General features: G+C 36.5%; 2 protein-coding genes across 2 annotated transcripts in view; one reads left to right on the top strand and one right to left on the bottom strand.

Moving 5' to 3' along the window:
* Positions 1-18,169, bottom strand: part of SEPT14 (septin 14) — a 37,442-nt gene extending 19,273 nt beyond the window's left edge. The window contains exons 1-6 of the mRNA XM_012729233.1: positions 18,090-18,169; positions 17,359-17,430; positions 9,048-9,168; positions 8,017-8,212; positions 4,286-4,472; positions 2,927-3,088 (exon numbers count right to left, since the gene is read on the bottom strand). Coding sequence (XP_012584687.1) covers positions 2,927-3,088; positions 4,286-4,472; positions 8,017-8,212; positions 9,048-9,168; positions 17,359-17,415 — 723 coding nt within the window. The 5' untranslated portion in view covers positions 17,416-17,430; positions 18,090-18,169. The remainder of the gene's footprint in view (positions 1-2,926; positions 3,089-4,285; positions 4,473-8,016; positions 8,213-9,047; positions 9,169-17,358; positions 17,431-18,089) is intronic.
* LOC101637090 (28S ribosomal protein S17, mitochondrial) overlaps positions 1-21,636 on the top strand; it is a 103,596-nt gene that overhangs the window by 59,295 nt on the left and 22,665 nt on the right. The gene's annotated exons all lie outside the window — the stretch shown is intronic.

The following is a 21,636-nucleotide window of genomic DNA, read 5'->3' as shown; positions in this document are numbered from 1 at the left end:
AGTAGACTCACTAAGAAAAGGAATGAAAAAAAATCTGAAATGAAAAGAGACATTTCAACTGATGTCAGAGAAATAAAAAGACTCATAACAAGATACCAAGAAAACTATCACCAACAAAGAAAGATCATCTATAAATAATAGCTAAATCCCTGAAACACACAACCTACCGAGATGAGGTTATGAAGAAATGTAAACAAATCTATAATAACGAATTTAATCAGTAACCAAAACCTGTCAGAAAAGAAAAGTCCAGGACAAGATGGCTTCACTGAAAACTTCACACCAAATCTCCTGAAACTTTTTTTTAAAGATTTATTTATTTGTGCATACAGAACTGGGGTATAGGCCAGAGGTGCAGGGGCAGCGAGAGGATTCACCAGGGACAGAGTGGGGAGCAGGACAAAGTACACTGCTGAGGGGAGCAGTGGGCGGGTCAGGAGAGGTCTGCCACACCATGTGGGTCACCTCCAGGGGAGGCAGGAATCGAACACATGCTGAAGTGGCTTTAGCTTCTTAGTGCTGTGCTTTAACTCGCTGCGCCACCAGGGAGGGCCCTCTCCTGAAACTTTTGAAAAAAAAAAAAAAGAAAAACATTCCCAAATAAGAAAAACATTCACTTAATGCACCCAAACTTACTAAAAGGAAAGAACTACAGACCATGAGAAATACAAAAGTGAAAGCTACATGAAATCTTGCCTTTCTTTAAACATGGATGGGACTGGCAGTGATTATGCTAAACAAAGTAAGTCAGAAGGCAAAGACAAACACCAGATGTTTTCATTCAGATGCAGAACATAAAAAACAAAACAAACTAATGAAACACAACAAAAGCAACAGAAAGTCTTAGATTCTGACAACAAAACAGTGGTTACCAGAGAGAAAGAGCAAAGGTGGAAAGAGCAGGTAGATGGTCAGTTTGTAGTAGTGAATGGTGCTAGAACTTTGGTTGGGGGGGGCAGGATTCAGTGTGGCATGTGCATCACTCAAGATGGAAAGCTATTTTCCTGAGACCAATGGTATGTCAATTAAAAAAGAGATAATTAATAAAAATTAGACCTTTTCTGACACCATGTACAAATACTATCCCAAAAAGACAGTAGACCAAAATTTAAAAGCTAAAATTATAAAACTCTTAGAAGAAAATAGAACATTTCATAGCATTAGTTTGGAAATTATTTCTTAGATGTGACAAAAGTTCAGATAAGAAAAGAAAAAATTAGATGAACTTTTCTACATCAAAATTTAAAACTTCCATGCATGTGAAGAATATATAGGGAACTCCTATAATTTAACAACAAATAAACCATGTGATATAAAACTAGGCAAAGGACAAAATAGACATTTCTCCTAAGAGATACAAATGGCTAATAAGCACATTACAAGATGCTAAACATCACTAATTCTTAGGGAAACACAAATCAAAACCACAATGAGATACCACCTCACATCTATTAAGATCAGCTATTATTTTTTTGAAAAGCAGAAAATAATAAGTATTGGCATGGAGAAATGGAATCTTTGTGTATTGTTGGCAGAAATGTAAAATAGTGCAGCCACTGTGGAAAATGACAGTTTCTCAAAATATGAAACTTAGAATTACCAGACAAGTCAGCAGTTCCACATCTTAGCATATACCCAAAGGAATTGAAAGCAAGGATTCAAAGAAATGTTTGTACAGACATAAAAGCGCAAATAGCATATATTCCCATTTACCAGAATTACCTTGAGTAATGAAACTCATAGAGATAGAAAGTAGGGTAGTGGTTGCAAGAGCCTGAGGGGAGGAGTCATGGGGAGTCACTGTTTAGTATAAACAGAACTTCTGTTTTGCAAAATGAAAAGAGTTCTGTGGATGAATTGGGGGGATGGTAGCACAACCATGCGAATGCATACTGCTACTTAACTGCATACTTAAATGTTTTTAAGGTGGTAAATTTAATATTTGTAGCTTAGCACAATTTTTTAAATTTCTTAGAGGAAAATATATTAATAAATCGTTAAGACATTGTACTGGGCCCTTCCTGGTGGCACAGAAAGCACAGCACTAAGAAGCTAAAGCCACTTCCGCATGAGTTCGATCCCTGCCTGCCCTAGAGGTGATGCACATGCTGCAGCAGACCTCTCCTGACCTGCCCGCTGCTCCCCTCAGCAGTGTTCGTCGATCTGCCTGTCCTGCTCCCCACTCTGTCTCTGGTGAATCCTCTCCCTGCCCCTGCACCTCTGGCCTGTACCCCAGTTCCGTAAGCAGCAAATAAATAAATCTTAAAAAAAAAAAAGACCTTCTACTAAAAAAAGTATAACAATAACCAACAAATTGGGAGAAAATATTTGCAAATCATGTATCTCTTAAGGAACTTTTATCTAATATATGTTAAGGATTCCTATAACCTCATTATTAAAAGACAAAAGACCAGTTTAAAAGTGAAAAAAAGGATCTGAATAAATGTCACCCCCCAAAGATATATTAATAGTCAATAAACACTTCCCAAAAGAGTTAATATAATTCCATTCATATGACATATCCAGAACAGAAAAATCTACAGAGAATAAGTCAGTGCAGTGGTTACCTGGGTTGTAGAAGAGGCAGACAGGCAACAGGGAGGAGTTAAAGAATATGGGGTTTCTTTAAGAAGATGTTCACAATTGATTATGGCAATGTTGCACTCGTGTGAATAGACTAAAAAGCACTGAATTTTATACCTAAATGGGTGAATCATATGGTTCATGTGCTATATCTCAAAACAAGGCTATTAAGAAAAAATTGATTCTTTGTAAACATATTTTAAAATCAAGAAAATAAAACATTTCTTCCACACTGGAATTTGGAAAAACTCTTTTATATTCTTTTTTTGTCAGATACCAATGCCAGCATGCTACTTACAAATTATATTTTCAATCCCACGTATAAAACACAATTGAAGCTTACATTCATTGAGGAGTTCACTGGAGCAATAGTTTCATCATCTGTTGGGAACTGGTATATGTGGATGCCATTACTAGACAATTCACTCATTATCTTACACTTAAATTTATGTAAATCACTTTTAGAAATTGTATCCGCTTTCGCAATCAGTGGTATGATGTTTACCTATTAGTGAGGAACCAAACAAAATCCCAGTATTAAGTTTGGAGTTAATCCGGAATTTTAACATTCAAAATCTTGCAGTGTTCAACAATAATTTTTTAAACTAGATAATCACTGGTTATTACACTTTTCCTTACAAAATTGTTTTCTAAAGTTATCAGTACTTCTGAAGACTAATCTTTTATCAGAATTCAAGTTAAAAGACTCAGTTTTCTTTCTCAAGCTTTTGTATACTTGCAGCTTTCGTAAAATGTTAGTAGAATGAAGTAGTCTAATTCACTGGCAATTTGACTTCTTATTAAACTGAGCACTATAGGCAGAAGATACCATCATCAAAAATCATAGAATTAATTTTGTCCTTCTACCTATCACTTATATGCGTCACCTTCTTGATACAGTCATCTTAGTAAAGGTCTCATTTTCACAAATCCTTGCTCTACTGCAAGGTCTTTGCAGATAGATTTGCAGATAGATCACTAAAAATAATTAATTTTTAGTAAAGTGTATTGGTATATTTGTGTACAGTACCTGACAACAATTAAGCTCATTTGTCAGTCATAAAAAGGAGCTATTTTGTATTACATATTTGAAATTGAAATTTTATCCATAAACTTTTCTTCTTAGTTCTGCAATCTGCCTCCATGCATTTACATCTTAAAAATTAAATCTTTCAGAAAGTATAATAGGCAAAATTCTAAAATATCTCCTGTGAATGTTAAAATAAGATAGCTTGTCAATACGTAGCTACACAATATAAAGTTCAGTTATATTGTATGAATTTGTAAAAGTCAGTTTTATATTGCTTTTGTTTTAGAGTCTGCAAAATACATTCATAATAAAATCCTTGTGAAATGTAAGGTTCCAATGTTGTACGTGCTTTTAACTTTAACTCTAACATGTACAATAATAGTAGCTTCTACAATAAAAGGCAGACACCGCTAAGATAGATTCAAGTCTAAATGCCTTGGAAACAAAACTTTCAAGGAAAGAAGTTTCAGGAGAAACAAGACTTTCTAACACATTGATCTTGGACTTCGAGCCTCCAGAACATGAGAAAATTAATTTCTGTTGTGTAAACTATTAAGTTTATAGTATTTTATGATGACTTTCTTAGGACACTAATACAAATGCTTTAAAGACTAACAAGAAAAATTGGGACATATACAAAAATCACAAGGTTGATAGATTTACTAAACACACCTTACTGTCAATATTCTTCATGGTTAATAGATCAAGAGACTTCAGAGAATGTCCTGTAGGTGAAATGAAGTAAAGACATACATGGATGCGAGAATCATGGTACTCAGAGAAGGAACGTTTTATTTTCAGTTCTTCTTGAAGATAGGCCTCAAATTGAGCATCTAGGTAGTCAACTATTGGTTGGTAGCTGAAAAAAATTATTTAAACATTAAGTATTGTAGATTAATAATATCTGAATATAATATCTAATATGCATCTTTACCATTTAATGGTAGTTTGTAGTGGTAAAAAGTGTGTCCTTCTATAGATAACAATTACAAATGAATAAAAAGACCCATGTTATATGTTGTTTATAGAAATAGCAAAATGAGCAATCAATTCAATGCAACTTGAATCCAATACAGATCTTTCTATGTATGCATATGTTTATGTTTAGAGAGAGAAATGTGCAAAGAACCCAGAATGCAAAAGGCATACTTAAGAAAACCACAGAGATATAGTCCTCAGATATCAAATCTTTCTAAGAAGTTAAAATTAATTAAATTAATTAATAGTGTAGTATTAACAAAAGAGAATTTTTGTACATGATGGAACTAGTCTATGACCTGAGATGGTGAAATTATAACTAACTATGCATTCCTCCACATCTACAGACATACACACCACAAGAAGTGAATCTTACTATAGATAAATTTAAGAAGAATGGTGTCAGCATCATGAAAGTGAATATGTCTCTTATTTTTATGCCCCTTTTATATAACTAAATATTGACCACCATCTTTAAACAAAAGTGCCTCTGTAGGAGTGAGGGCCCTAGCACGATCTGCAGGGAACCAGGGAACCAGGAGTCACACCTCTGTGCCTTAGTAGCGGGTAACAGACCACACAGGCAATGGAACCAGCAAGCCTGCCCCCAACCCCTCTTACATACAGGCAACCTGGAGAGTCCTGGTTTGGCAAATACCCGAAAGAGACACTTGTGTAATTTCAGCAAGGGAGAGGTTCCAGCAATTCATTGGAACAACAACAAAAAAGAATTTGGATACCTTGTACAGAATAAGAGGAACTTTGCCAGAGCCAACCTCCCCAAAGCAACACAGAGTAAAGCTGTGGTGGTGGCCTCTCCCACAGGCTAGGGAGAAGGGTGAGTAAGGGCCAAGCTACCAGCTGTTTGGGAGGGGGCTGGAGAAAGCCACTCTGCTCCAGCAGCACCCAGAGAACTGAGGCAGGAACACCATGACAAAGGAGGGAAGAGAACAGGGAAGACGCAAAGGAGAAAATCAAAGGGCATTAAAGGGACTTGGTCCCTGCTGACTGGGCTGAGGACTTAGGGAACCATCCAGGAGACTCTGGTGGAACCACCTCTAATGACTCCCTCATTGGGCTCCTGGATACTCCCAGTAGTCCAAATGTGAACCTGTAGCTCCACCACTCTGCAGCCAGTTCCAAGTATGCACACCAGACTGTAGGTACAAAAGTAAGATCTGGTAAATGGAGTGAGTTCAGCTATCACACCAAGACCTATGAGTAGGGGAGAAGCCACAAATCAGAAACGCAACCTTCTGGGAATAAAAGAAATTTTCAGCAGTCAGGTGATTTTTAAGAACAAGACCTAGCAGCTAAGAACTCTGCCACCAGAGGGAGCTAAAAGTGTGGATCTGGGATATCGTTATCAGTGAGAGAAGATTAAGCTCTAACAGGATCAATTCAGAGAATATACTACCTAAACACAACCAGCAGGATTGAGGTGCCTGCCACTTCAAATGCAGAAGCATCAATGTAAAAACCCAAGAAACATAAAGAATCCAAGAAACATATCATTTTCAAAAGATAACAGTAATCAAGGACACAGAATTTTGCAATCTCTGATAGTTTCAAAACAGCTTTTAATGAATTTTAAAGGAACTCAAAGAGATATAATAAAGCACAGAAAAACAAAAACAATACATGAGTAAAATGAGAATTTTAACCAAAAGGGTGGGGCAGCGGGGGGTTGGGGGGAGTCATAAGGAAGAACCAAACAGAATTCTGGGGGTGAAAAATCCAATGAATGAAAGAGAAAATTCGAGGGGACGCCCACAACATAGAATGGATAAAAAATAAGACTTACCCAGATGCCAGTTTCAGTTTGGCATTAAAGGCAAATATAGGCTAAAAGTAAAGGAATGAAAAAATACTTCAAGCAAGTGAAAACCAGAACAAAGCAGAGAGTTGTATTTATTCTAGACAAGATTGACTTTATGCCAAAAAGTGTAAAAGAGATAAAGAAGGTCACTATAAAATTACAAAGGGCAAATTCGTCAAGAGAACATAACTGCCGTAAGTGTATGCACAGTGGTGTGTGTGGTGAGTACCAACATCTGAAGTGGGGGATCCTGTACTTCGAAAACACAAACTAATATAAACCAATGTTACCTCAATAATAAGTACATAAAATGAAAATAGAAAAGATGATACATTCATGAAAGGGGGGGGGAGTACAGAACTTTCAGACCTAAATAGCTGATGAAGACAGAAGCAAACATCTTCCACAAAGTAAAGAGCAACTTGAATTCAGCGACACATAAAGTGAATCATACCACATAACTGGGTAGGGTACTCCCCAGAATGCCGGGATATTTCAACTAACACGGTACATTCACAAAAGAATAAAAATCACATGACTATCTAAGAAGTTACAGAAGCATTTGACAAAATTCAACACTTGTTCTTAAAAAAATCTCTCAAAACTAAATATAGAATAAATCCCAGACAATAATGATCATATATGAAGGCCCAGAACTAACACCTAAATTGGTAAGTTTATGAGCACTGAATTATTTACAGTAACCTTATCCTTTAATATTCATAAGGTCAGTATTGGTGTCTCTTCATTTATTTCTGATATTGGTAGTCTACTGGCTCACTTCTTTTGTCTGCTTATTTTAGCTAGAGGTGTTTAATGTTACTGAAATTTAACAAGCTTTTAGTTTTATCGATTTTCCAACTTTATTTTCAGTTCCATCAATTTTTACTATCACCTTTCTTTTCCTTTTCTTGATTTATGATTAATTATTTATCTAGTTTCTTAACATAAAATGTGCATTACTGATTTTAGGTTGTTCTTTTATTTTTTACATAGCTTTCATACTATAACTGTTATAGGGCACCCCAAATCTGTTCCAGAACAGGGGGAGAGGGACACCCCTGAAGCCCCAAAATCCTGCCTGCTCTAAGTGGGTTCTGCCATCCAGCTTCCTTCTCTTCTTCTCTCTTCTCCTTTTTCTCTGCTCAGCTCCACTCTCCTGCCCCTGGGTGGGGCAGGGAATCTGGAACTTCCCTTTTTCCTAGGGACCACCCTGTTACATAACTGTTCATCTAAGCAACATTAAAGGAGCATACTATAGAGTGTTTAAATCTATAGAATTTACTAGCCTGGCATAACTGAAACTTTATATTTTTAACACCATTGACCAGAAATGCCACCATTTTTCTGTGCTTACAACTGTTGATAATCAACATTTCTCTCTCTGTTTCTGATGATATAATAAGTAGGCTCTCAGTTATGCTGACAGTATATTAGTACTCCTACTTATCCCATGCAGTTCCTAAATTTTTATAATTGAATAATAAGAGAACATTACTTGATGAGGAAAAAATTAAAATCTAAGAGGAAAAGTCCATGGGAAAAAACAAGTTCCTTAAAACCAGAAAGCTTTTCTTTGTTAAAATTTAAAAAAAAGAATACTAACCTGGCTTCTTTGTTTATTTGATCACCATATCCCACTGTTTTCACAACTGTCAATTTCAATTGAACATTGCTTTCCTTAAGTTCATATGTCTGAACTTTGAGGCCAACATTTGAGTAAAAATGTGAAGACTTTTTTTCTTTCAGATTAGTATTAAACAAAGTGTCAATCAGTGTTGATTTTCCAATTCCAGTCTCCCCTATAATAAACATAGATACATTATCTGGAGTCATAATATAACAGGTACAGGTTTCATGGGCTCCACCCCCACTCCAAATGCTGGAACTCCAAATCCCATCAGTACCAAGGAGAAGCACGCCAGGACGTGAGGGTGGAGCTGAGCAGCCAGGTTGGGATAAAACCGGACATGTGGGCTCTGGGGGTCTTTGGCCTGGTGGTTCGCAGCTGATCATTTTGGCGCTCAATCGGTTTTCAGCGTGCCGGTGGCGTCCAAGTCAGCAGAACTGGTAGGACATCCTAGTTAACCTGTGTTTCTCTCTCTCTTTCCCTGGGTTATTCCTTTACCTTTCTCCTTATAAATAAATCCATTATTTAACCTTTTGAGTGTGTCCATAATACAATTGAATCGTAAGTGCACGGGTGAAGACCCACAGACAGGCACCCCAATTCACATTGGGGTGCCCTGTAACAATAAGAAGCTGAGAGGGAATAAAGGGGATCCCAAATACTTCCAAGACTGGGAAGTCCTTGAAAGTATACATTTTATCCCGTACTCCTTCAAATATTGACATAACATAGAAAAAATATATAAACAAAGTTTTATCAGATTTTAAAACTAAAAGTGTACAGCATTTAAAGAAACAAATGTCTACGTAATATGGCTAAGATGAAGAGAATACAAATATTAAAACACAGCCTTGATTTAAGATCAACAATGCTTACGATAAATTGAAATGAATGCTTGGGGAAACTCAAATAATACTAGGTTGTCGAAAAAGTCATGACGCATTCTTGCTTGAAAAACATCAAAAAACCAACAACACAGTAATTCAGATGAGAGGTTTGGTACTTACCCACACAGAGAATATTAAAAGAGAATCCTTTGTGAATAGACCTAGTCACCAACTGATCGGGCAGACATTCAAAACCAAAATGACTAAACATTGTTAAGCAGCGGGTATTGTCTTCTCCTTGCTGAAAGGAATAAAGGTTTCAATTAGAAAAAGAAACGACATAATTCGAAAAAGTAATTATAATGATGTTAAAGAAAGTAGAATTGGTTGTAGCATATCACATAAAATGTAAATGAAACAGATTTGTTAGAAAGAAGTCTTTGTTCAGACACAGATTTTGCTACAATTGTTATAAATAGTAAATCTCTCTCTAATCACTCTCAAAGACTGTCTTTCTAAATTTAAAAGTTGAAAATTAAGGAATGACAAGATAGCCCAGTGTATTACTCTAAAATCTTTTTTTCAAAGAAAAAAATTATAATATTCCATTTCAGTATGACAATAATTAAGGAACCCCAATATATGCATGGAAGGAAAACTTCATTTAGAACTTTTAAAAAAGCAATTAAAAACATGTACTTTAAATTGGTTATCTGCTCTCTGAGAAGGCCTGTGCTATTAAGAGAATCCACCTCCAGTAGTACCAAGCTATAACAGAAATCCATCAATATTATGCACAAACTTACCAACCAATTATTTTCAAAGCTGGAAAAAAGTAAATTCCAAGATGGTTTAACAATCTATATTAATCTTACTGCTGGGAATCTCTTCCAGACAACCACAAAATTTCACAAAAGTGAGAGTCCTCATTGGCCAGAGTAGGGTCCCACCACCAGCAAAATTATTGTGACAGAGAAAGGGGAAGAGCTTCCAAAAACCCCCACTTGAATGTTGGGAAAACCAAGTTGGCTTAATCTGACCAGGGAACTCTGTGGGGGTGTGGAACTACCTGATTCAGGTCCTCAAATGATGTTTTCTAACCTAGAATCCAGTCTGCTCACAGCAAGGTTGCAGAGCTAAGTCATAAACTTAACCATGGTGGTATGTGCTGCTGGTCCCAGTTGACCAGAAGGACTGGTGAGAATACCTGGAATCTGCACAACATTGTGAGCTCAAGCTGAGAGATAGATGAAAAGACCTGGTAGTCTGAAGAGCAAGCCAGTAAGCCAGTTTGGCCCAGAAACTTCAGACATAGGTTGAGTCAAGACCACCAAAAAAGAGCCTTTGCCAATTTGGAGCTTCTCTCTTGCTGCACCTGTGCATTGAAGCTAACTCAGTCCTTGCTAAATATAGCAGCCCTCCTAACAAGAGAGCCCAACCAGACCGTACAGGGAAGTACAGTATATCCAACAGCCAAGTTCAGTAGCACCTGAACAAAGTAGAGCCTGTGGCTTTCTCCGCCTTCAGAGCAAAACCACTGACCTCACTTCACCATGGAATTATGTGTACTCTTGCCTTATTTAAGTCTTCAAATAAGGAGCTATGCAGACTTTGGGTTTCATCTGCTTCCCCACCATGGGAGAAAAAGTAATTCATAATCCATCTATTGCTGAGTATATCACCTGGTCCCAATCACCTAGTAAGCTGGGCCAGAGAATCCACACAACCACAGAACCACTCCTTACTTGGGCAGAAAACAAAGACACCAGTCTTATCCTATTGTTCTCTGCTATTGGCAAAAAGTCACTTGCCTGGCCTCAGAGCTGAACAGTACTCAAAACAGACCCTAATAGCAGGCCCTATCTGTCTATAAATTTTATCAGCAAATAATTCAGAACCTAAGAAACTGACTGTTGAAGCTGTTAATGCCAAAGTGAACCTATAAATTCTGGAAGAGGAATCTAGTTACTCAAATGAACACATGCCAACATGAAAAATCAAAGATCAGATGAATATGTGACAGCCAAAGGAAACTAATAAGTTCAAAAATTGACCCTAAAGAAATAGAGACCTGTGAACTATCATAAAAAGAATTCAGAATAATCTTCCCTAAAGAAGTTTAATAAAATATGAAAACACATAAACAGAGATAGTGAAATTAAGAAAATAATGCATGAACAAAAATTTGAAACATTCAACAAAGAAACAGAAATTATTATGTTGAAGGAAAAAAATGTCTTAGGGCTGAAAATACAAGAACTGACCTGAAGAAATCAATGGGGAGTTTCTAAAGCAGACTTGTGCAAAAGAAAGACCTTGGGGATAGGATATTTGAAATCATCCACTCAAGAAATTATTCACTCAAAGGAACAAAAAGAAAAAAAGAATGGAAAAAAAGAGTGAAGAAAATACACATGGAATACAGTATTACATACATAGGAAAGAAACAGTATTTGCATTATGGGATAAAAGACAAAGGGAGGAAAAGTATATATAAAGCAATAATGACTGCAAACTTTCCAAACCTAGGGAGAGAAACAGACATCTGTATACATGAGACCTAGCGGGCCCCAAATAGGTTTAATCCAAATAGTGACAACAAGACACATTATAATTAAATTTTCAGAAGTCAAGAAAATAATTATGAAGCCAGCAAGGGAAAATAGAGGGTTACATAAAAAGGAACATATAAGTCTACAGGCCAATTTCTCAAAAAAAAATTTTCCAGACCAAGAGACAAAATGATCGAATGTTCAAAATATTGAAAGAAAAAACTGCCAACTATTAATTATCGATCCAACTAAGCTGTCCTTCAAAAACAAAGGCTAAATCAAGACTTTCCTAGATAAACAACAACTGAGGAAATTCATCACCAATCACTGCCTTATAAGAAGTGCTAAGTGGATTTACTTCCGCTTCTTTGTGTAAAAGTAAAAATGAACATTATTAACATTTTTTTAAAAAGTAGCATACAACTGCTAGATAATGGTAAACATATAACCAAAATTGGAATGAGTAATATGGTAGTGGTGGTGCGTAATTCACTTACACTCTAATTTAAAAGTTTTTTTTTAAATAGCGAAAATAACCTTAATTACAATAATCTTATCAGCAATACAGTATATTTTAAAAAGTAGTAAATTATAGTATTTATCTAAAGTGTAAGGGAAAGAGTAATAAAAGTGTAAAGATTAGAAATTTTACTGAAAGTTATTTTAAACTAGGGTGTTACGGTATTAGGATATTTTATGTAAGCCTCATGGTAACCACAAGGAAAAAGAAAGCAATCAAAATTATGCAAAAGAATGTTTTAAAGAAGTCAAAGCAGGGCTTCCCTGATGGCACAGGAGTTAAAGACAGCACTGTCACGCTATCTGCAGCCACTGCTGCATGAGGTCGATCTCCAGCCAGGGAGCTGCTGTCTCCTCAGCAGTGTATCAATCTCCCTGCTCTACTCTCCACTGTCTCTGGTGAATCCTCTCATGCCCCTGCACCTCTCACCTACACCCTAGTTCTTGTATGTATAAATAAATAAATCTTTAAAAAAGTCAAAGCATGCATGTTTCTAAAAGACATATAAGAAAATGGCAGGATAAGAAGCAAGGAACAATGGATTTTAAAATAATCAGAAGGTTGGGACTCTCCCTGGTGGTTCAACAAGCTAAAGCTCCATACTATGACATTCTCAGAAGCCACTGCAGCGCAAGTTTGATCCCTAGCCAGGGAGCCGACCCACATGGCGAGGCAGAACTCTCCTGACCCACTAGCTGCTCCCCTCAGCAGTGTATTTCAGTACATCTACCTGTTCTGTTCCCCACTCTGTCTCTGGTGAATCCTCTCATCCACTACACCTCTGGCCTTACCCCAGTTCTGTAAGCATAAATAAATAAATCTTTTAAAAATAATAATAACCAGAACGCAGTTAACAAAGTCTATATAATAAATATAATAAGTCTTTTCTTATCAATAACGACAGGTAAAAAATTCTCCAATCAGACCCTCCCTGGTGGCGCAGCGGGTTAAAGCACAGCACTAAGAATCTAAAGCCGCTTCCTCGTGAGTTCGATTCCCGCCTGCCCCGGAGGTGACCACATGGCGTGGCAGACCTCTCCTGACCCGCCCGCTGCTCCCCTCAGCAGTGTACTTCGTCAATCTGCCTGTTCTGCTCCCCACTCTGTCTCTGGTGAAGCCTCTCACCGCCCCTGAGCTTCTGGCCTACCCCAGTTCTGTATCTCCAATCAAAATACATAAAATGACTGAATGACCATTCAGTGCTGTGCTGCCTACCAGAGGCCCACATTTGCCCTAAAGACACACAGACTTGGTGGAGGGTAGAAGCAATATTTCAAGCAAATGATAATGGAAAGATACTGGATCTTCATGAAATGGGAGAATTAACATTACTTAATTATCCATATTACACAAAGAAATCCTTATGTTTAATATATCCTCTAAAGTAATTCCAATGGCATTTTTACCAAAAGTAGAACTCCTAAAATTTATTGATGGTGACAAAATAATAAAAGACCCCAAATAACCTAAGCAATCTTGAGAAAAAGAACAAAGATGGAAGCCTCATGCTTCCTGATTCTAAAATACATCACAAAGCTATAGGTATGGAATTGGCATTTAAAAAGGCACATATATTAATGGAACAGAATAGAAAGACCAGAAATAAACCCCCGCATACACTGAGGAGGGGTCAATTAATTTATGGCAGCAAAGGAGACAAGAATAGACCTTGAGGAAAGGACAGTGTCTTCCACAAATGGTTTTGGGGAAACTGGACTGCCATAACCAAAATAATGATGCTAGACCACTATTTCACACTATACTCAACAGTCAACTCAAAATGGACTGAATACATGAGTGAATGACCTGAAACCATAGAATTCGTGCAAGGATGCGCAGGCAACAAACTCTTGGACATCAATCTTGGCAAAGATTTTTTTTTGTTTAATCTAACCCCAGAAAAAATGCAGCAAAAGCAAAAATAAACAAGTGAAATAACATCAAACTAAAATCTCCTTCACAATAAAGGAAATCATAAACAAATGAAAAGGCTATCTACAAAATGGGAGAAAACATTTGAAAGTTAATGTCTGGTAGAAGAGCAATGTAAAAAATATATGAGGAACTCATACAACTATTAGCAAAACAACAAATCTGATTACAAGATGGTCAGAAATTCTGAATAAACATGTCCCAAAGAATTCATACAGGTGGCCAACAGGTACACGAAAAGATGCTCAACATCATCTAATCAAGGAAATGCAAATCAAAACATAATATTTGTCTCACTTCTCTGAGAATGGCTGTTATCAAACAGGCAAGTTATATATAAGTGCTGGTGATAGTGCATTATGGTAGGAATGTAAATTGGTGCTGCTAGTATAAAAACAATGTGGAGATTCATTTTTTAAAAAGTAGAGGACCTCCCTGGTGGCACAGCAGGTTAAAGCACAGCACTAAGAAGCTAAAGCCACTTCAGCATGAGTTCGATCCCCACCCTGGAGGTGAGACACATGGAGCCGCAGACCTCTCCTGACGCACCCCCTACACCCCCACAGTGTATTTCAATTAATCTCCCTGTTTTGCTCCCCACTCTATCTCTGGTGAACCCTCTCACTGCCCCTACCCTTCTGGCCTGTATCCCAGTTCTGTATGCATAAATAAATAAATCTTAAAAAAAAAAAGTAAATAGAACTACAATATCCTCCAGCAATTCCACTTCTGAGTATTTGGGGGGGGGAATGAAACCCTAGGACATGTATCAAAAAGATACACATGCCCCATGCTCATTGCATAGTCAAATGTCCATCAGTGAGTAACAGGATAAAGAAAATGTGAGAGGTAGGGAAGAAAGAACTGGACTACTGCAAGCAAAAAAATATACCACTGTTTCACATCATACACAAAAACTAACCCAAAGATACACACATATACACATAGTTTTAAAAAATTTAGCCATAAAAAAACATTAAAATCTTGTCATTTGCAACAATATGAATAGACCTTGGGTACACTATGCTAAATAAGTCAGAAAGAGAAAAACAAATACCTTATGTTCTCACTTATATGTAGAATCTTATAAAAGGTAAATTAAACTAAATTCATAGCCATAGAGATAGATTGGTGGTTACCTGAGGCACGGGTAGGGGGCAGAAAGGAGTGAAAAGGTCATTTATTTCTAGTTGTAAAATAAATATTCCGGGGACATAATGCACAGCTTGGCATCTACAGTTAATTTGAAAGTTAGCAAGAAAGTAGATCTTAGCTGGGTCTGCCTGGGGGTGCAGGGGGGTTCAGCCTCAGAACTAGGAAACAAAAAACAAACAAACAAACAAGTAGATCTTAAAAGTTCTCATCACAAGAAAAACAGCTATGGTGATGGATGTTTATGCATAGTGGTGATCATTTTGCAATATGTAAAAATATCAAATCATTACATTGTATACCTAAAACTAATGTATAATTTAAAGTTTTAAAAAGAATACAGGTTTAATATATATGATGAATTGTGAGTTCTTCTCTACTTATAAAAAGGACATTCTGATCCATATAATCTGAAGGTTATTTTAATGTAGCAATAATAGATTTGGATACTACGTGATCCTCTCTGGCCTGGACTCCCTTGTGACAAGCTTCTCTCATTTTTAAAACTGTAGCTTAAGGAGGTAGCAAATCGAAAGAGCCAACAGCACAAAATATAATCCTTTGTTTTACCAGAGAGGACAAGAAACCTTGGCCTCATTAGCACCAAGTTCTCACCCACAGAGAAAATAGTTCTTGGAGGGATTCCCATAGTGTCATCACCGCTACCTGACAGATGTCTTCTGATGAACCAAAAGTTCTTTCTTAAAGTATTTATTTTTATAAAATGACAATATCTATTTAGAAAACAAACTTTTGGATTCTACTAATTTGGAATTTGTGATCATCCAAAATTGTTCTTGAATTCATCTTTGTACATCAACAAATAAAGCAAATTAACAAGCAAGTAAAGTAAGCATATAAAAATACAAGGTTTAACATACTATTAAAAGGATTATTTCATATATATTTAAGTGAAATTGAAATGTTAATCATAAATTATTTTAATTGTTTATGATAGCAATTGGTATCGTGTAATAGGAGGAAGCTGTCAAGAAGATGAACTTGGTGTGGAATGTAGCGTGGAAGGGAGAGGAAAACAGGAGCGTTGTGAGCCACTTGCTCACAAAAGTGAGTGCTAGTCAAAAGTGAGTGCTAGTCAAATGGTGTGAATGGAAAAAAATAAATCATAAAAATAACTTGACAACTTTAACAGATATTATGATCAGTAATAAGAATATCAGAAGAGAAAACTAGAGAGAAATGTCAGTTTACGTTTGGAAATTTTATTTTACAGAAAGTATAGAGATACCCATTACAGTGTTGTAAGCCAGTGTACCATCAAGAAAAAAAAAACGTTATAAAAAAATTAATTAAAATAAACAAAAGTGGCCCTCCCTGGTGGCGCAGCGGGTTAAAGCACAGCACTAAGAAGCTTAAGCCACTTCCGCATGAGTTCGATCCCCGCCTGCCTCGGAGGAGATCCACATGGCGAGGCAGATTTCTCCTGACACGCCCGCTGCTCCCCTCAGCAGTGTACTTTGTGGATCTGCCTGTTCTGCTCCCCACTCTGTCCCTGGTGAATCTTCTCACCCTCCACATCTCTGGCCTGTACCCCAGTTCTGTATGAATAAATAAATAAATCTTTTAAATAATAAAAATAAATTTTAAAAAGTGGAATAAACATTCACTCCCCAGGCATAATAGTGAGGAGAAAAAAATATAATCATTTGATTCTAACTAAAATATATAAAAACATACATTTTTGGAGAAAGAGAAAACACCAAGAGCCATTGTTAAGCCTTACACCAATACTTTTTAAATAGCTCAATACTCTTTAGATACATTTGACTTTTTGGTCATAAAAAATTCTAAATATCAGTTTTCTCCCATTCACATTTGTGGTTCTCTTCATTTAGTGTAAACTTTTATGTAAAATACCATATATTCTCCTTAGTCTAAAGACTCATCTTAAAAAGGAAGTTTAGTTGGTTCAGTCTCCCACTCAGAAAAGCAATAAAATATGTAGCCCCCCCAATTAATTCTTTCCATTTAAAAGTTACCGTAAGTACAAAATAGTTATCAAATAGTTATCCTTATCAAAATAGTTCTATTCTTCTCACCCAATCTGGGATTTTAATTTGTTATTCTCTAGTGTGAACAGGAAAAACAGCCTTTTGTACTACTAATAGCATCTGCAGACTCAAGAAACAAGCAACAATTATTTAAGTCATCATTGATATTTAACTCCCCAAGTTATAAAAGTTATTTCATGTCCAAAATCAAAATAAAAACTAAAGCCTTTAACATTTAGGTTTTTAGCAGTTTACTGAGTCAATAGTTTGAGCAATCTTTTTGATGTACAAATGGAGAGCTCTGTTTGAAAGATATACTCAACTGTATCTTCATCATCATTGGATATCTGTGGGGACACGCATGTTGGTTTTTCTGCCATTCCAGACTGAAAGAGCTGAAACAAAAAAACAAAGAATCTTTTAAAAATTGCCTTAAAGGCTTTATTCCTACAATATAATTTAAATCAATAAGGGAGTCTTATAAACATTATCCAAAGTTTGGGTTTTCAGAATACACTTCTGTATTTTAAGTATTGGCTCTCTTGCTAGACAAGTTTCTATATAATAAATAATGTATAATATTTGATTTATAATGTACAGTAATATATTTAACGTAAACACTAAAAGGCATCTACAAGAAGCCTAATTCCCTTTGAAACTCAAGAGAACAAAGAGCATTCTTTTTCTATAAAGGACTCCCTGGGCATCAGAAAGGGAGGTAGGGAATTTTGCTGTGAACAGTGTTAAAAGAACAAGGAAGACTTAAAATTACTTAACTTCCTAAGTAGATGAGTAGGGGAGACTGGGAATGTAAGAATGTACTCATTAAAGGAGAACTGGGAAAGCAGAATTTCAAAAAATCTTAGCAGTCTCTCATACACTGAGCTAAATGAATGATGGAAGTCATTTATGAAGCACTAATTCTGAATCGAGCATTGTGTTCAGTGCTCATGGGCTGTATCTCCTTTAGACCTCATAATAGACAGGATACACATATTTTTATTTCCATTTGACATATGAGAAAATTAAAATTCAGAAAAATCAAGCAACTTACTTGCCCAAGATTTCAGCTATGCAGCAGAGGTCTGAACTGACTCCAAAGTTGGTTTTCCTTCTTCTGTCTGGGGTTGTGAACCAAATATTCATTGTGTTTGCAACAGTTTGGAATAAGGGAGGAGAGGTACAGAAGAGCATATTGTGCTGATTACTAAGCAGAATTTTCTGAGAAGGCAATGCTTTCTTACTTTTGAATATAGCAAGAGATACTGAGGACAGGAGGCTTGCTTTAAAAGGAAATATATATATATGTGTCCCGAAGAGAAAAGCAAACAAAATCAAAGAATGTTCTGTAACATGATAGCTTCGCATGATGTATCCTTGGGATTATTCCACTTTAGTATATAGATTTATCTCATCTCCCTCCTAATAATAAACAATGTTCTCTAATAGAGTGTTATGTTCTATGGTATGGTTTGTTCTAGTCTAATATATATGAAGGTTCTAAATTATTTAGCAGAACATTAAAGCTGACCATTGCAGTGATTTCCAACTTTTGATTGCAAACTGTTAAACCACTGAAAAAGGTTTTGTTCTTAAGTTCTTATACTTCTCAGAATTTGAAGTAAGTTGCTGTAAGTTCAGGAATCTCAAGTTCCAGTTTTGCACATGAAAAAGTTTTGGAAATCTAAAGTATACCATGGAGACTGTAGTTATTAATACTTACACGTAAATGATAACTGTGAAGTGATAAGTTATTAGCTTATTGTGGGAATTATAGCACTTATGTATATCAAAGCACCACACTGTATGCCTTAAATATATATAATTTCTGCTTGTCATTTATATCTCAATAAAACTAGCAAATAGAGAAGTAAATTTTTAGGACGAATCTCTGTGCACACATTCACAGCAGCAAAAGGAAAAGAATTCCCATAAAGCATTTATACTGTATCCAAGTGCAATGACTGTCTTGAGTAAAATAAAGTTATGTGATTGGGAGAAATTTGAACTCATTTTTCATGGAACACCAATTTCAATTGCAAACACAACTGACAAATGTGGTTTCCCAGGTTTGATTGTTTCTAAAACAATTTCTTGAAAATTAAGAAAATGTGCTTTGTAACATGAAGAAAAGTAATTGAAAAATATATATTAGAGATGATAAAATTTGAGCTTGAAAGCTAAAATTAGAATTTTTGAGTTATGATGTTGACAGCTCCCTAATACTTAAAAACTTTTCCTAAGATTGGTAGTGATAACATAAAAAGTTTTGATATTGTATACTGATATATGTCAACAATAACCAGACTAGGGTTTCCCAAGCCTATTGGCATGGTGCCCTGCATAATTCTTTGTCGAGGAGGACTGTGCTGTGCATCAGAAGATATGCTGCAGCATCTCTGACCTCCATATAGACGTCAGTAGTAACCCCAAGTGGAACAACTAAGACTGTTTCCAGACGTTGCCAAATACTTCCAAGAGGGTAAAATCACCCCCAGCTGTGAACCACTGGTTAATAACTTTGTAAATAGGTATTTTCCAAGTGACTAAATATGGCATTACCAACATACATGAATTCAAGATCCATGGGAAGAGTGACAGAAAACAACAGATTTTAATATCAATAAAAACAACAAAATCCTGTATGTGTATATATATATGTATGTGTGTGTGTGTGTGTGTGTGTGTGTGTATACAGGATATGTGTATATAGATATGTACATATATATACATATGCATATGTGTGTGTATATACATATTTTTTTAATTGTGGTAACATTGATTTACAACACTGTTGGTGATTTAGAGGTATAGAATCTCCCCATTCAGGTGCTGTTAACATACCATCCCACCACCAAAACACCCCTACTTCTCTACCATAGTCTGTTGTGCTCCCCCACTTTGTCTTCCCTCCTACTCTGGTAGCTTCTACAGTTAGATTTCTAGGGTTTGCTATTAATTTGACTTTATCTGACCCTTTGTTTTGTCTTTCTATATTCCACATATAAGTGATACCATTCAGTATTTGTCTTTCTCCTTCTGACTTAGCATAATCCCTTCCAGTTCCATTCATGTTTTCACAAGTGGCAAGAGTTTATCTTTTTTGATAGCTGAATACTAATTCCATTGTGTCTACATACCACATTTTCCTGATCCACCCATTTGTTTCAGGGCACTTAAATTGTTTTCATAGCTTAAAAATAGTGCTTGAAAATATTATAAATGGTGCTATAATGAACATAGGCATGCGTATTTCTCCTGGAATTGGTGTTTTTGAATTATTTGGGTAGATAGGAGAGAGTTACAATGTCATCCCAATTTTAATATTATGAGGAACCTTCATACTGTTTCCCATAAAGGCTAACCCAGTCTACATTCCCACCAACAGTGTCAGAGTATTACCTCTTCCTCCACTTATGCACCAACATTTATTGCAAGGCACCGTATTTCAAAAGATTGAACAAAGAAGCATATATGCTACTCCAGCTGTCTTATTTCTTTTTTTTTATTGTGCCAAAATATATGTCACATAAAATTTACTATTTTTAAGTTCAGTGGCATTTTGTACATTCACAGTGTTGTGCAATACCTGTGACTAACTCGACAGGATCTCAAGTGCACCTGTCCGCCCGGCTAATGTTGTGCATGGGTGAGCTCACTCCCCAGTAAGGCCAACAAAGAAGCCAGCAGCGCACAGTGCAGTCTGTCCTGCAAACAGCTGCAGCCCACTACCTTGTTTCAAGTAGAAGCTACAAGAAGCCCCAGGCCTGGTACAAACATGCACCCCACTCCCTGTGTCGGGCACATTTCCTGTTTTTCCCTGCATGTACAGACCCTAAATATACCCATGGACAGTCCTAATAAACAGACGCCAGGCTCCAGACCCCAAGCTCTTGCTTCATTCTTTTGCATCTCCCAGTCTCCTAAATTCGGATGAACGAAGCAGTCAGCGCACCCCTCGATGGATTAGCAACAAATACCACCATTATCCAATCCAGAACTCTTCATCTTCTCAAATTGACATGCTACACTCACTAAACAGTAAATGCTCGCCCTCCCGCCCCCCAAGTGGCTGGAAACCACTGTACTTTCTGTCCTCAGAATTTGACTACTCCAGGGAACTCAAATAAGTGGAATCAGGCAAAATTTGTGCTTTTGTTACTGATTACTTCACTTACCATGCCTTCAAGCTTCATCCATGTTGTAGCATTCATCAGTTTATCCTGCTTTTTCTAAGCCTGAGCAGTATATCATATCATGCTTTGCTTATGCAAGCACCTTTCAATGGACACTTGGTTTCTTCCACTATTTTGGCTATTGTGAATAGTGCTACAGTGAACACGGGAATGTGACTGTCTCATCAAGACCCTGCTTTCAGTTGTTTTGGGTATATTACCAGAGGTAGAATTGCTGGAGTCACATTATAATTCCATTTTAATTTTTTGAGAAGTCAAGCTGCACAGCAGCTGTGCTATCTTACATTCCCATCAGGAACACACATGGCTCCAATTTCTCTCCATCAGTGCCAAAACTTGTACTTATTATTTTTTTTTAAGATTTATTTATTCGTGCATACAGAACTGGGGTACAGGCCAGAGGCT

Source organism: Condylura cristata, unplaced genomic scaffold (genome assembly GCF_000260355.1).
Source record: "Condylura cristata isolate star-nosed mole 26May11 unplaced genomic scaffold, ConCri1.0 scaffold00024, whole genome shotgun sequence".
Taxonomy (NCBI): Eukaryota; Metazoa; Chordata; class Mammalia; order Eulipotyphla; family Talpidae; genus Condylura; species Condylura cristata.
Note: the sequence above shows the minus strand (reverse complement) of the source record. Positions and strands in the feature narration are given on the sequence as shown.